The sequence below is a fragment of the Pseudophryne corroboree genome, chromosome 3 (assembly GCF_028390025.1).
Source record: "Pseudophryne corroboree isolate aPseCor3 chromosome 3, aPseCor3.hap2, whole genome shotgun sequence".
NCBI lineage: Eukaryota > Metazoa > Chordata > Amphibia > Anura > Myobatrachidae > Pseudophryne > Pseudophryne corroboree.
Window position 1 is genome coordinate 487,406,369 of NC_086446.1, and position 13,884 is coordinate 487,420,252.

Genomic DNA, 13,884 nt, shown 5'->3' on the forward strand with positions numbered 1-13,884 from the left:
AACGGGCGGGAGAGTGCGGATGACTCTGCAGCACCGAACTGAGCAAACAGGAGGTCCTCCTCAGTCAGGGTATCAAACTTACAGAACTTTGCAAAGGTATTTGACCCCGACCAAGTAGCAGCTCGGCACAGCTGTAGTGCCGAGACCCCTCGGGCAGCCGCCCAAGAAGAGCCCACCTTCCTAGTGGAATGGGCCTAAACCGATTTAGGTAACGGCAATCCTGCCGTAGAATGCTCCAGCTGAATCGTGTTACAGATCCAGCGAGCAATAGTCTGCTTTGAAGCAGGGCCGCCAACCTTGTTGGCTGTATACAGGACAAACAGTGCTTCTGTTTTGCAGATCCTAGCCGTTCTGGCCACGTAAATTTTCAAAGCCCTGACCACATCAAGGGACTCGGAATCCTCCAAGTCACGCGTAGCCACAGGCACGACAATAGGTTGGTTCATATGAAAGGATGAGATTACCTTTGGCAGGAATTGAGGACGGGTCCGCAATTCCGCTCTATCCATATGGACAATCAGATAAGGCTTTTAGTGATAAAAGCCTCCAATTCCGAAACTCGCCTAGCCGAAGTCAAGGCTAACAACATGACCACCTTCCAGGTGAAATATTTCAACACCACTGACTTAAGTGGTTCAAACCAATGAGACTTAAGGAACCGTAACCCACGTTAAGGTCCCAAGGCGCCACCGGCGGTACAAAAGGAGGCTAAAAATGCCGTACTCCCTACACAAATGTTTGTACTTCAGGAAGAGAAGCCAAATCTTTTTGGAAGAAAATGGATAAGGCCGAAATTTGAACCTTTATCGATCCTAATTTTAAGCCCAAATTCACTCCAGTTTAAAGGAAGTGAAGCAGACGGCCCAAAAGGAATTCCTCCGTAGGAGCATTCCTGGCCTCACATCAGGAAACATATTTTCGACATATTCTGTGATAATGTTTCAATGTCACTTCCTTCCTAGCCTTAATTAGGGTAGGAATGACCTCCTCCGGAATACCCATTACCGCTAGGATCCTGCGTTTAACCGCCATGCCGTCAAACGCAGCCGCGGTAAGTCTGGGAACAGACAGGGCCCCTGCTGCAGCAGGTCCTGTCTTAGACGAAGAGGCCACGGATTCTCTGTGAGCATTTCCTGCAGATCTGGATACCAGGTCCTCCGTGTCCAATCTGGAACAATGAGAATTGGTCTCACTCCTCTTTTTCTTATTATCCTCAACACCATGGGTATGAGAGGAAGAGGAGTAAACACAGAAACTGACCGGAACACCCATGGTGTCACTAGGGCGTTCATAGCTTACTGCCTGAGGGTCTCCTGACCTGGCGCAATAACTCTGCGGCTTTGTGTTGAGGCGGGACGCGATCATGTCTATCAGTGGCAGTCTCCATCGAATTGCAATCTGTGCTAAGACTTCCTGATGAAGTCCCCACTCTCCAGGACGTAGGTTGTGTCCGCTGAGGAAGTCTGCTTCCCAGTCGTCCACTCCCGGAATAAACACTGCTGACAGTGCGCTTACATGATTCTCCGCCCAGCGAAGAATTCTGGTGGCTTCCGCCATCGCCACTCTGCTCCTTGTGCCGCCTTGGCGGTTTAGATGAGCTACTACGGTGACGTTGTCCGACTGGATCAGAACCGGTTGGTCGCGAAGTAAGGTCTCCGCCTGACGTAGGGCGTTGTATATGGCCCTTAGTTCCAAGAAGTGAAGACAAGTCTCTTGACTTGACCAAAGACCTTGGACATTTTATTTTTCCCTGTGTGACTGCTCCCCAACCTCGAAGGCTCGCGTCCGTGGTCACCAGGATCCAGTCCTGAATGCCGAACCTGCGGCCCTATAGAAGGTGAGCATCTTGCAGCCACCACAGGAGAGATACCTTGGCCCTGGGGGAGAGGGTGATCAACTGATGAATCTGTAGATGTGACCCAGACCACTTGTCCAGTAGGTCCCATTTGAAAGACCTCGCATGGAACCTGCCGAAGGGAATGATTTTCCCCGGACTCGGGTGCAGCGATGCCGACACCTGTCTTGGTTTCAAAAAGTTCCTGACCAGAGTCATGAGTTCCTGGGCCTTCTCTATCTGAAGGTAAACCCCTTTCTGGTCCGTATCCAGAATCATACCCAAGAAGGGCAGACTAGTCATAGGAACCAAGTAAGTGTGAAAAAAGAAAGAGTGGGAGCGCAGAATGAATCCAATATATTGTTTTATTTAAAATATTAATATGTCATCCACATAAAAATGCAATACATGAACTAGCCTAAGAATAAACAATTGATATTATATAAATGTAAACGAGACTGCCATATCTCCTAAACAAATATGAATAAAAAACCTTTAATAAACCCTAGTTAGGGCTGCATTAATGCTTCATGAAAATCAGCCGTGCGTCCACGAGCTGAAATGATTATAAAAAGGAGACTGATAAAAAGTGCCTCTGTTATAAGTCACTGTCCTCCTTATACACAATAGAATCTCATTGGTAGAGAGTGTCCCAGTACTGGACTTGCGGACAACCGTGCTGTAGTATTATGTGGCAAATGAAGGACCTCATTTGGACTGCTATATTCTCCTGACACCCTGTGAGCCGCATGCATCGAGTGGACCGTAGCCGCAATTAATACGGATTTTTCCACCAGCGGCCGGAGAATCTGCTGCTCCAGTCTTTTTACACTGTTGCATATCCAGACTGGTACAGCATCCTTCAGCAGAATTAAACAACCGTGTTCATCTGGATGGTTCACTGGTGACGAGACCAGCTGTACGTTCACTGCACAGAGCCGCTGCAAACCCGGCTCAGTATAGCGCCTTTGACGGAGAGGCTTCTACATCAGGTGATATACCACAAAGTGAATTTGACCATCACTATCCATTTGCCACATAATACTACAGCATCCCCTGACGAAGACTGTGATAGGTCGAAACGCGTTGGCGTGGCTATCTGCTGAGGACGTTGTGACGTCACCCGCCGGGTCCGGAGCCGACGAGACAGTTCCAGCTCAGTTGAGCACAATTCTGATGGTCGTGTGGACCTCGCTGAGTTTGGATACTTTTACTGCAATGTATGTGGATTTTACTTTTTCTATATAAAGTGAATGATTTTACGTTTACCGGTGCGCTCTCCTTATTTGTTTCTAGCACCAATATATATATATATATATATATATAAAAGCCAACATCTTTTACATATATATATATATATATATATATATATATATATATATATATATATATATATATATATATATATATATATATATATATATATATCTATATCTATATACTAGGGACAATAATATGTCATCCTTATCTAGGGTTTCAACCTCCGCTGATAAGGTATCTGACTACGCTGCTACCGCGTTATAAACCCATGCCGACACAATCGCCGGTCTGAGTAGTGTACCAGAATGTGTGTAAATGGACTTCAAAGTACTTTTACTGCATGCTATCTGCAGGATCCCTGAGGATAGCTGTTAAGTCAGCGCTACCTTTCTGGTTAAACGTGTCAATGCCTTGTACACCCTAAGGGAAGATTCCCATCGTATCCTGGCCCCATTAGGGAAAGGATACTCCCTGAGAATTCTTTTTGGGAAGCTGCAGTCTCTTGTCTGGAGATTCCCACTCTTTTTCTTAATGAGAGGAGGGAAATTTACCTCAGGTTTCTTCCCCTTAAACTTGTGTACCCTCGTGTCAGGGACAGATGAGTCATCAGTGATATGCAAAACATCTTTTATTACAATAATCATATATTGAATAATTTTCTGCCAGTCTTGGCTGTACTTTGCATTAACGTAGTCGACACTGGAGTCAGACTCCGTGTCGATGTCTATTATTTTGGATAGTGAGCGTTGTGAGACTCTGAAGGTCTCTGTGACATAGGGGCAGACATGGGTAGATTCCCTGTCTGTTCTCTAATCTTTTGTAATAAGTTCATCTTAGCACTTAATTTCACATATCCAATCAGGTGTCGGCGTAGTCGACGGAGACACCACGCACCCACACAGATTTGCTCCATCTCTTCCTTAGGAGAGCCTTTTACCGCAGACATGTCGACACACATGTACCGACACACTCCACACACACACAGGGAATCTCTTATCTGAAGACAGGTTCCCCCCCAGGCCCTTTGGAGAGACAGAGAGAGAGAATGCCAGCACACACCCCAGCGCTATATAACCCAGGAAAAAACACAGAATTTTTACCCAGTAGCGCTGCTGTAATGTATAATCGCCAAATATGTGCCCCCCCTCTACTTTAAAACCCTCTTCACCGTGTGTCAAGCAGGGGAGAGTCCGGGGAGCTTCCTCTCAGCGGTGCTGTGGAGAGAAAATGGCGCTGGTGAGTGTGGAGGGAGAAACCCCGCCCTCTCGGCGGCGGGCTTCTGTCCCGCTCAAACTTACTAAAATATGGCGGGGGCTCTTTTATATACATGTACAGTGCCCACCTGTACATGTATATATACTTTTTGCCATGAGAGGTGTTATATTGCTGCCCAGGGCGCCCCCCCCTGCGCCCTGCACCCTTACAGTGACCGGAGTATGTTAGGTGTATGGGAGCAATGACGCACAGCTGCGGTGCTGTGCGTTACCTCAGTGAAGCTGATGGCTTCTGCCGCCTGAGACGTCTTCTGACTTCGTTTCTTCTGGCTCTGTGAGGAGAACGGCGGCGCGGCTCTGGGGGTGGACGCCCAGTAAGAACCTGTGTTCACCCCCTCTGGAGCTAATGGTGTCCAGTAGCCGAGGAAGCAGAGCCTATCTTAGACAAGAAGGTCTGCCCCTCTCTCCTCAGTCCCTCGATGCAGGGAGCCTGTTGCCAGCAGTGCTCCCTGTAAAAATGTAGAAAAAATCCAAACAAAAATGCTTTCTAGACAGAGAACACAGGGAGCTCCCTGCAGTGCACCCATCTCGCTCTGGGCACAGTGTAAAACTGAGGTCTGGAGGAGGGGCATAGAGGGAGTAGCCAGTGCACACCCAGAATCCAAAGCTTTCTTAAAGTGCCCTATCTCCTGCGGAGCCCGTCTATCCCCATGGTCCTTACGGAGTCCCAGCATCCTCAAGGACGTTAGAGAAAATAATATATCTTTATTGGCATTAACAAACACCAAGGGATGTCAACGAAAAAAATCAAGCAAAACCATATCACATAACATAAACGTGGAGCAAGTTACATTTCAAGGCCTAAGATTGAAACATTTTAACAATTTAGCATGCGTACTGCGCTTGGGAAGAAGCTATTATGCAGCCTCTTTGTGCGTGAGTAGACAGCCCTAAAGCGTCTATTTGATGGCAATCTTGAGAAGATTGGGTAGTTTGGATGACTAGGATCCCCCAAAATGGCCACAGATTTCTTAAGGATCCTCTTTTCATATATCTCATAAAATACTGGGCAACCTGACACCAATTGCTCTACCCGTTGTCCTAACCACCCGATCCAGGGCCTTTCGTTAGAATTTTGCAAACGTGTTTGCCCCCGACCAAGTAGCTGCTCGGCAAAGTTGTAAAGCCGAGACCCCTCGGGCAGCCGCCCAAGATGAGCCCACCTTCCTTGTGGAATGGGCATTTACAGATTTTGGCTGTGGTATGCCTGCCACAGAATGTGCAAGCTGAATTGTACTACAAATCCAGTGAGCAATAGACTGCTTAGAAGCAGGAGCACCCAGCTTGTTGGGTGCATACAGGATAAACAGCGTGTCAGATTTTCTGACTCCAGCCGTCCTGGAAACATATTTTCAGGGCCCTGACAACGTCTAGCAACTTGGAGTCCTCCAATTCACTAGTAGCCGCCGGCACCACAATAGGCTGGTTCAGGTTAAATGCTGACACCACCTTAGGGAGAAATTGGGGACGAGTCCTCAACTCTGCCCTATCCATATGGAAAATCAGATAAGGGCTTTTACATGATAAAGCCGCCAATTCTGACACTCGCCTGGCTGAAGCCAAGGCTAATAACATGACCACTTTCCACGTGAGATATTTCAGATCCACGGTTTTTAGTGGCTCAAACCAATGTGATTTTAAGAAACTCAACATCACGTTGAGATCCCAAGGTGCCACAGGAGGCACAAATGGGGGCTGAATATGCAGCACTCCTGTCACAAATGTCTGAACTTCAGGTACTGAAGCTAGTTCTTTTTGAAAGAAAATCGACAGAGCCGAGATCTGTACTTTAATGGAGCCTAGTTTTAGGCCCATATCCACTCCTGCTTGCAGGAAATGCAGACATCGACCTAGTTAAAAATTCCTCTGTTGGGGCCTTATTGGCCTCGCACCATGCAACATATTTTCGCCATATGCGGTGATAATGCTTTGCCGTAACATCTTTCCTGGCCTTAATAAGCGTAGGAATGACTTCTTCCGGAATACCCTTTTCCTTTAGGATCCGGTGTTCAACCGCCATGCCGTCAAACGCAGCCGCGGTAAGTCTTGGAACAGACAGGGCCCCTGCTGTAACAGGTCCTGTCTGAGCGGTAGAGGCCACGGGTCCTCTGAGAGCATCTCTTGAAGTTCCGGGTACCACGCTCGTCTTGGCCAATCCGGAACCACGAGAATTGTGTTTACTCCTCGCTTTCTTATTATTCTCAATACCTTTGGAATGAGAGGCAGAGGAGGGAACACATAAACCGACTGGTACACCCACGGTGTCACTAGAGCGTCCACAGCTATCGCCTGAGGGTCCCTTGACCTGGCGCAATATCTTTTTAACTTTTTGTTGAGACGGGACGCCATCATGTCCACCTGTGGTTTTTCCCAACGGTTTACCAGCATCTGGAAGACTTCTGGGTGAAGTCCCCACTCTCCCGGGTGGAGGTCGTGTCTGCTGAGGAAGTCTGCTTCCCAGTTGTCCACTCCCGGAATGAACACTGCTGACAGTGCTAGTACATGATTCTCCGCCCATCGGAGAATTCTTGTGGCTTCTGCCATCGCCATCCTGCTTCTTGTGCCGCCCTGTCGATTTACATGGGCGACTGCCGTGATGTTGTCTGACTGGATCAGCACCGGCTGGTGTAGGAGCAGGGATCTTGCTTGACTTAGGGCATTGTAGATGGCCCTTAGTTCCAGAATATTTATGTGAAGGGAAGTCTCCTGACTCGACCATAGTCCTTGGAAGTTTCTTCCCTGTATGACTGCCCCCCAGCCTCGAAGGCTGGCATCCGTGGTCACCAGGACCCAGTCCTGTATGCCGAACCTGCGGCCCTCTAGAAGATGGGCCCTCTGCAGCCACCACTGTAGAGACACCCTGGTTCTTGGAGACAGGGTTATTAAGCGATGCATCTGAAGATGCGATCCGGACCACTGGTCCAACTGGTCCCACTGAAAGATTCTGGCATGGAACCTGCCGAAGGGAATTGCTTCGTAAGAAGCCACCATCTTTCCCAGGACCCGTGTGCAGCGATGCACTGATACCTGTTTTGGTTTCAGGAGGTCTCTGACTAGAGATGACAACTCCCTGGCTTTCTCCTCCGGGAGAAACACTTTCTTCTGGACTGTATCCAGAATCATACCCAGGAACAGTAGCCGTGTCGTCGGAACCAGCTGTGACTTTGGGATATTCAGAATCCAGCCGTGCTGGTGCAGCACCTCCTGAGATAGTGCTACTCCCACCAACAACTGTTCCTTGGACCTCGCTTTTATTAGGAGATCGTCCAAGTACGGGATAATTAAAACTCCCTTTTTTCGAAGGAGTATCATCATTTCCGCCATAACCTTGGTAAATACCCTCGGTGCCGTGGACAGGCCAAACGGCAGCATCTGGAATTGGTAATGGCAATCCTGTACCACAAATCTGAGGTACTCCTGGTGAGGATGGTAAATGGGGACATGCAAGTAAGCATCCTTGATGTCCAGGGATACCATGTAATCCCCCTCGTCCAGGCTTGCAATAACCGCCCTGAGCGATTCCATCTTGAACTTGAATTTTTTTATGTACGTGTTCAAGGATTTTAAATTTAAAATGGGTCTCACCGAACCGTCCGGTTTCGGTACCACAAATAGTGTGGAATAATAACCCCGGCCTTGTTGAAGTAGGGGTACCTTGATTATCACCTGCTGGGAATACAGCTTGCGAATTGCCGCTAGCACCGCCTCCCTGTCTGAGGGAGCATCCATGTGCTTTTTAGAATCTGCATCTCCTGTCCACTGGCGAGTCCATAAGCCTCTCCTAGCAGAAATGGACAATGCACTTACTTTAGATGCCAGTCGGCAGATTTCCCTCTGTGCATCTCTCATATATAAGACTGAGTCTTTTATATGGTCTATGGTTAACAGGATCGTGTCTCTGTCTAATGTGTCAATATTTTCTGACAGTTTATCTGACCACGCAGCGGCAGCACTGCACATCCAAGCTGACGCAATAGCTGGCCTAAGTATAATGCCTGAGTGTGTATATACAGACTTCAGGATCGCCTCCTGCTTTCTATCAGCAGGTTCCTTGAGGGCGGCCGTATCCGGAGACGGTAGTGCCACCTTTTTAGACAAACGTGTGAGCGCTTTATCCACCCTGGGGGGTGTTTCCCAACGTGACCTATAATCTGGCGGGAAAGGGAACGCCATTAGTACCTTCTTAGGAATTACCAATTTTTTATCAGGGAAAGCCCACGCTTCTTCACACACTTCATTTAATTCATCTGATGGGGGAAAAACTACGGGTAGTTCTTTCTCCCCAAACATAATACCCTTTTTAGTGGTACCTGTAGTTATATCAGAAATGTGTAACACCTCTTTCATTGCCTCAATCATGCAGTGAATGGCCTTAGTGGGCATCAGGTTAGACTCATCGTCGTCGACACTGGTGTCAGTATCAGTGTCGACATCTGGGTCTGCTTGCGGTAGCGGGCGTTTTAGAGCCCCTGACGACCCATGCGACGCCTGGGCAGGCACGAGCTGAGAAGTCGGCTGTCCCACATTTGGCATGTCGTCAATTTTCTTATGTAAGGAGTCTATACGTGCACTCATTACTTTCCATAAGCTCATCCACTCAGGTGTCTGCCCCGCAGGGGGTGACATCCCTTCTAAAGGCATCTGCTCCGCCTCCACATCATTATCCTCATCAAACATGTCGACACAGCCGTACCGACACACCGCACACACACAAGGAATGCTCCGAATGAGGACAGGACCCACAAAAGCCCTTTGGGGGGACAGAGTGAGAGTATGCCAGCACACACCAGAGCGCTATATAATGCAGGGACTAACTGAGTTATGTCCCCTATAGCTGCTTTTTCTATATATTATATACTGCGCCTAAATTTAGTGCCCCCCCTCTCTGTTTTTACCCTGTTCTGTAGTGTAGACTGCAGGGGAGAGCCAGGGAGCTTCCTTCCAGCGGATCTGTGAAGGAGAAATGGCGCCAGTGTGCTGTGAGAGATAGCTCCGCCCCTTTTCCGCGGACTATTCTCCCGCTTTTTTCCATATTCTGGCAGGGGTATTTTCCACATATATAGCCTCTGGGACTATATATTGTGGAATTTTTGCCAGCCAAGGTGTTATTATTGCTTCTCAGGGCGCCCCCCCCCAGCGCCCTGCACCCTCAGTGACCGGAGTATGAAGTGTGTATGAGGAGCAATGGCGCACAGCTGCAGTGCTGTGCGCTACCTTGGTGAAGACTGATGTCTTCTGCCGCCGTTTTTCCGGACCTCTTCTTGCTTCTGGCTCTGTAAGGGGGACGGCGGCGCGGCTCCGGGACCGAACACCAAGGACTGGGCCTGCGGTCGATCCCTCTGGAGCTAATGGTGTCCAGTAGCCTAAGAAGCCCAATCCGGCTGCAAGCAGGCGAGTTCGCTTCTTCTCCCCTTAGTCCCTCGCTGCAGTGAGCCTGTTGCCAGCAGGTCTCACTGAAAATAAAAAACCTAAATCTATACTTTCTTTCTAAGGGCTCAGGAGAGCCCCTAGTGTGCATCCAACCTCGGCCGGGCACAAAATCTAACTGAGGCTTGGAGGAGGGTCATGGTGGGAGGAGCCAGTGCACACCAGGTAGTCATAAATCTTTCTAGAGTGCCCAGCCTCCTTCGGAGCCCGCTATTCCCCATGGTCCTTACGGAGTTCCCAGCATGCACTAGGACGTCAGAGAAATAAGTTTTATTTATACTGACTAGTGTTAGTGTAATAAGTTACATGGTGAAAATGATCCCAACTGTGGTCACATATTACACTACAATAATTACTGCATAATATCATACATTACAATAATCATGCCGTAATGTTATACACTGGGAATTACTCCGGTCTCTATCATGACCTACACTACAATTACAAATCTTGTAGTTCCCTGATTTAAGTGCCTTATTGTGATATATGCTGAAGTTACAACACTGTGGTGACACACACACACACACAAACACACACACACACACACACACACACACACACACACACACACACACACGAAGACAGTGAGAGAAGCTAGTTGATTTCACTAGTGTAAAACACCCTACGTATAGCCTGTGTGGCATTTCCATCCTTCAAAGGTTTATGAAATATATGTAGAAATGGACGATCACTGGTGGCTACCCTCGCTATGAAAATCTTTGTAAGATCTTTCCTGCAGCATTTGAGTGACCAAAACAACCAACCAATAAACTAGGAGCCTTACAATGAGATATTGTAATGCTCAATTATGGTTACTGTGGTCAGGGGGCTGCCATCAGAAATTGTGGGGACTAGGACTGACAAAATGGGCAGGGCCCCACCACCACACAAACACGGCCCCATAGCCACTCGCACAACTGCCTGCACCACCCCCTCACAGCTCCAGCCTCACCTTCTGGCCACAGTGTGGATCGGGCTGGGCTGGTTACTAGTAGAAAGCCATGGTAGGACAGAGCTGACGGTATTTAAAATTTGTCGCTGGCCGTGAGCCAATCGTAGCTCATGGACCGGCAGCCAATCAGGCAGCTTGTGACTGGCTGCCTGTCCACGAGTTCCAATTGGCTGGTGCTAAATTAAAAATACAGCCGACTCTGTCCTTCCATGGCTGTCTGCCAGTAAACAGCAAAGGACCTGGTGCGCTGAAAGGGGCTATTTGGAGTGACTGAAGTAGCAGGTCTGCATACTACAGCATATATTTGGGGGCAATCAGACATGATTGGTCTTTTGCTAAAAACGCAGACTGACACTTTTTGCCCATCTACGCATGCACAAACTTTTTTTATGTGATCACTGCAAAATGATTGAAGGGCGGCTGGCATTCAGGGGCAACAACATGGCGTTCGGGGGCGGGGAAAGGGGGGTAGGAAGTGGAGCAGAAAACGTAGTGGTTTTATGCCCGTTTTCGGGGCAGCCCTATGTCATTGCCTGCGTTGGTAGACATGGCGCGCGGTGCTCCTGTATACGCAGCCTGGCTGCATATACAGGGTTCATCCTCTATTTCCCAAACCTGTGATGCAATCGCAACGCAGGGCAGCGCCAGTTTTTGCTAATTTAGCAAAAACTGCTACGGACTCTGAATAACCACCACTGTGCACAGTTTTGAATTGTGTTGCAAACATATGCTGTAAAATATATAGGTGGATCTTGCCCGGAAATACCAGAGCAGAGTCTGGGAAAGCAACCATATTCCATGTATGGGAATCAAGTCCATATATGCAAGTCCATGGTGCAATGTGTATAAATATTAATTGTATACAAGGGAAGGCCAGTCCCCTGACCAAGTCCTTGTCAGTGAAATGCATAGGCACGTGGTTTGGTGCACTACAAGTCACAATCTAAACTTGTTTCTTCAGGGTACTGTACATCCTATATGAAGCTTCATCTATTTCTCCTATAAAGGTTGGACACTTACTTTGTGTGATTATGCCCGACCTTTTTAACTATGTGGTATGTATTTAGAACATTTTACTGCAGCTGAATATAAATCATTTTTTGAATACACTATGGAGTGCCCCCTCTGATTTGGGGGTTTTTAGACTGAGAATACTGTAATATATACATACATACACACAAGCAGTATATAGAATTATATACACCTATCCAATTGTAAAGTGCAATGAAATATGCTGCCGCTACTTAAATAAATGTTCAGAAATAAATAATATGCATCTCTCTCTCTCTGAATGTGAATAAAACGTAAAAATTGTACCGGCTCACACTGGAGCCTATTCGTGGGACCCAACACACACACACACACTGGTCATCATACAACTGCATATTGCAACAATAACATTGGTAACCCAAATTATGGCCAGTTACACCCCCTCACTGGAATGTATATTCACACTTCATTCATTGGTTACCTAAAATGTAGCATTCTAGGTAATGTCACATTTTCAAGCGTCATATAAGCTGGATAAAATATTTCTTATGTTTGCATGAGAAAGGCATAACGTGTAGCATAACCGACATGGGGAATTTCTGCTCTTACCATATCCGGTCAGTAGGTGGCGGTGGAATGTTAATTGTTAGTGTTCCTTTACACTCCTGTACCTCCACGGTCAACAGGAGTGGTGTATTTGATACCTCCTCAATTTTCTTCTTTATAAATTCTGTCTCTGTGGCTTTCTGGAAATATTTGGACTTCGTAATTTTGTCCACAAATCTCATTATCTTGCTTGTCCGATGTGGTCCTGCATACCTGTTAGAATATATATGCTTGTATTTTATGAAATCATAAATTGGAAGGACACTTAATGGCAAGATGGCGGTGCCTATGGAGAAGCAGACGCTCTCCCCGACCGATGGAAGGATTTGGGTGGAACAAGGATAGTTCTTTATAAATACATAATAGATGCTCTAGTTTTGATTACTGTAGTGATGTAAATGTGTGTGATATATATATATATATATATATATATATATATATCTTCAAATACACTTAAGTGCTGCATGTAATCCTTATCCTTTATATATATATATGGCACCACTTCCACAGAATACAGACATTCCTGTTGTTCTCCCATTATCATTCTTGATTTCAGCCCTAAATTGAGCTACACCAAGCACGTTTAGGATAAAACTAAAAAGAGTAATGTATTGAAATGGTGTAATAAAGGGGCAGGAGGTAGGATTACGATGTGACATTTACACAGTGCACCTCTTCAGGCTTTACCACCTCTCCACCCACTTAAGCACTGCTCTGGACAATTAAGGTAGAAATCACAGTCTATAACATGTAGAGAAACCCCTCTTAGTTGCAGATATGGGGGGTGGGGGATGAGGGGTGTCTTTCTTACCCCTCAGGTGTCAGCTGTCTATCCCCTGTTAGTTCTGGAGCACCATCTTCATCAGAGGAACCAGCACTGGATGACTCCTCATCGCTGTCCGCTAGGTAATATGCTCTTGGTCTGGCGCTGATAAGAGGAGAGACACAGACAAGTAAGCACACCAAGGAGTCTCTAACGCGCAATATTTTTATACCAAATAAACTGCATGATGGCCCATATTTACTAAAGTGTAGATGCAAAACATTGTGAGAAAAGCAGCATATAATAACAGCCTGGTAATGCTTAGTCCCATGTCCTTTCCAGAGTAACTAAGTGATGTTCCCTGACCCACAATATTGGACTGTGTAGATCAAGACGACAGAGATATAATTATGATTAATAACTAGAGTATTATATCACGGTCCAGCCACATTAGATATATTAATGACCATGATGAAAGCTCTGAACAGCCCGTGACATTAATGAACGTGGACGTGACATTTAGCAAAGCTCCTGGAGGAATACAACATCATATGCGGTGGGTCTAGGGGTCGTTTGGAGATGAGGGGAAATGGAAATAGATGAAAGAGGCCAGTGAATAGGTGATAGGGGTGAATAAATGTCCATGGTTGCCTCTACAGAAGCTGGTATATGGTACATGTGTGTGCGGATGTGGAGAAACACTAATGCACGGCCTTCAGTAGAGACATGATGTATAATTAATCACCATGCATTAATGTCCTCTACAGTTCACTCATAT

The 13,884-nt window shown here is 46.9% G+C and overlaps 1 protein-coding gene across 3 annotated transcripts in view; it reads right to left on the minus strand.

The window, feature by feature from the left end:
* TEX2 (testis expressed 2) overlaps nt 1-13,884 on the minus strand; it is a 180,564-nt gene that overhangs the window by 17,090 nt on the left and 149,590 nt on the right. For 2 of the 3 annotated variants that reach the window (XM_063960908.1, XM_063960909.1), the window contains exons 9-10: nt 13,155-13,271; nt 12,347-12,556 (exon numbers count right to left, since the gene is read on the minus strand). In XM_063960908.1, the coding sequence (XP_063816978.1) occupies nt 12,347-12,556; nt 13,155-13,271 (327 nt within the window). The remainder of the gene's footprint in view (nt 1-12,346; nt 12,557-13,154; nt 13,272-13,884) is intronic. The other variant, XM_063960910.1, reaches the window with a different exon arrangement.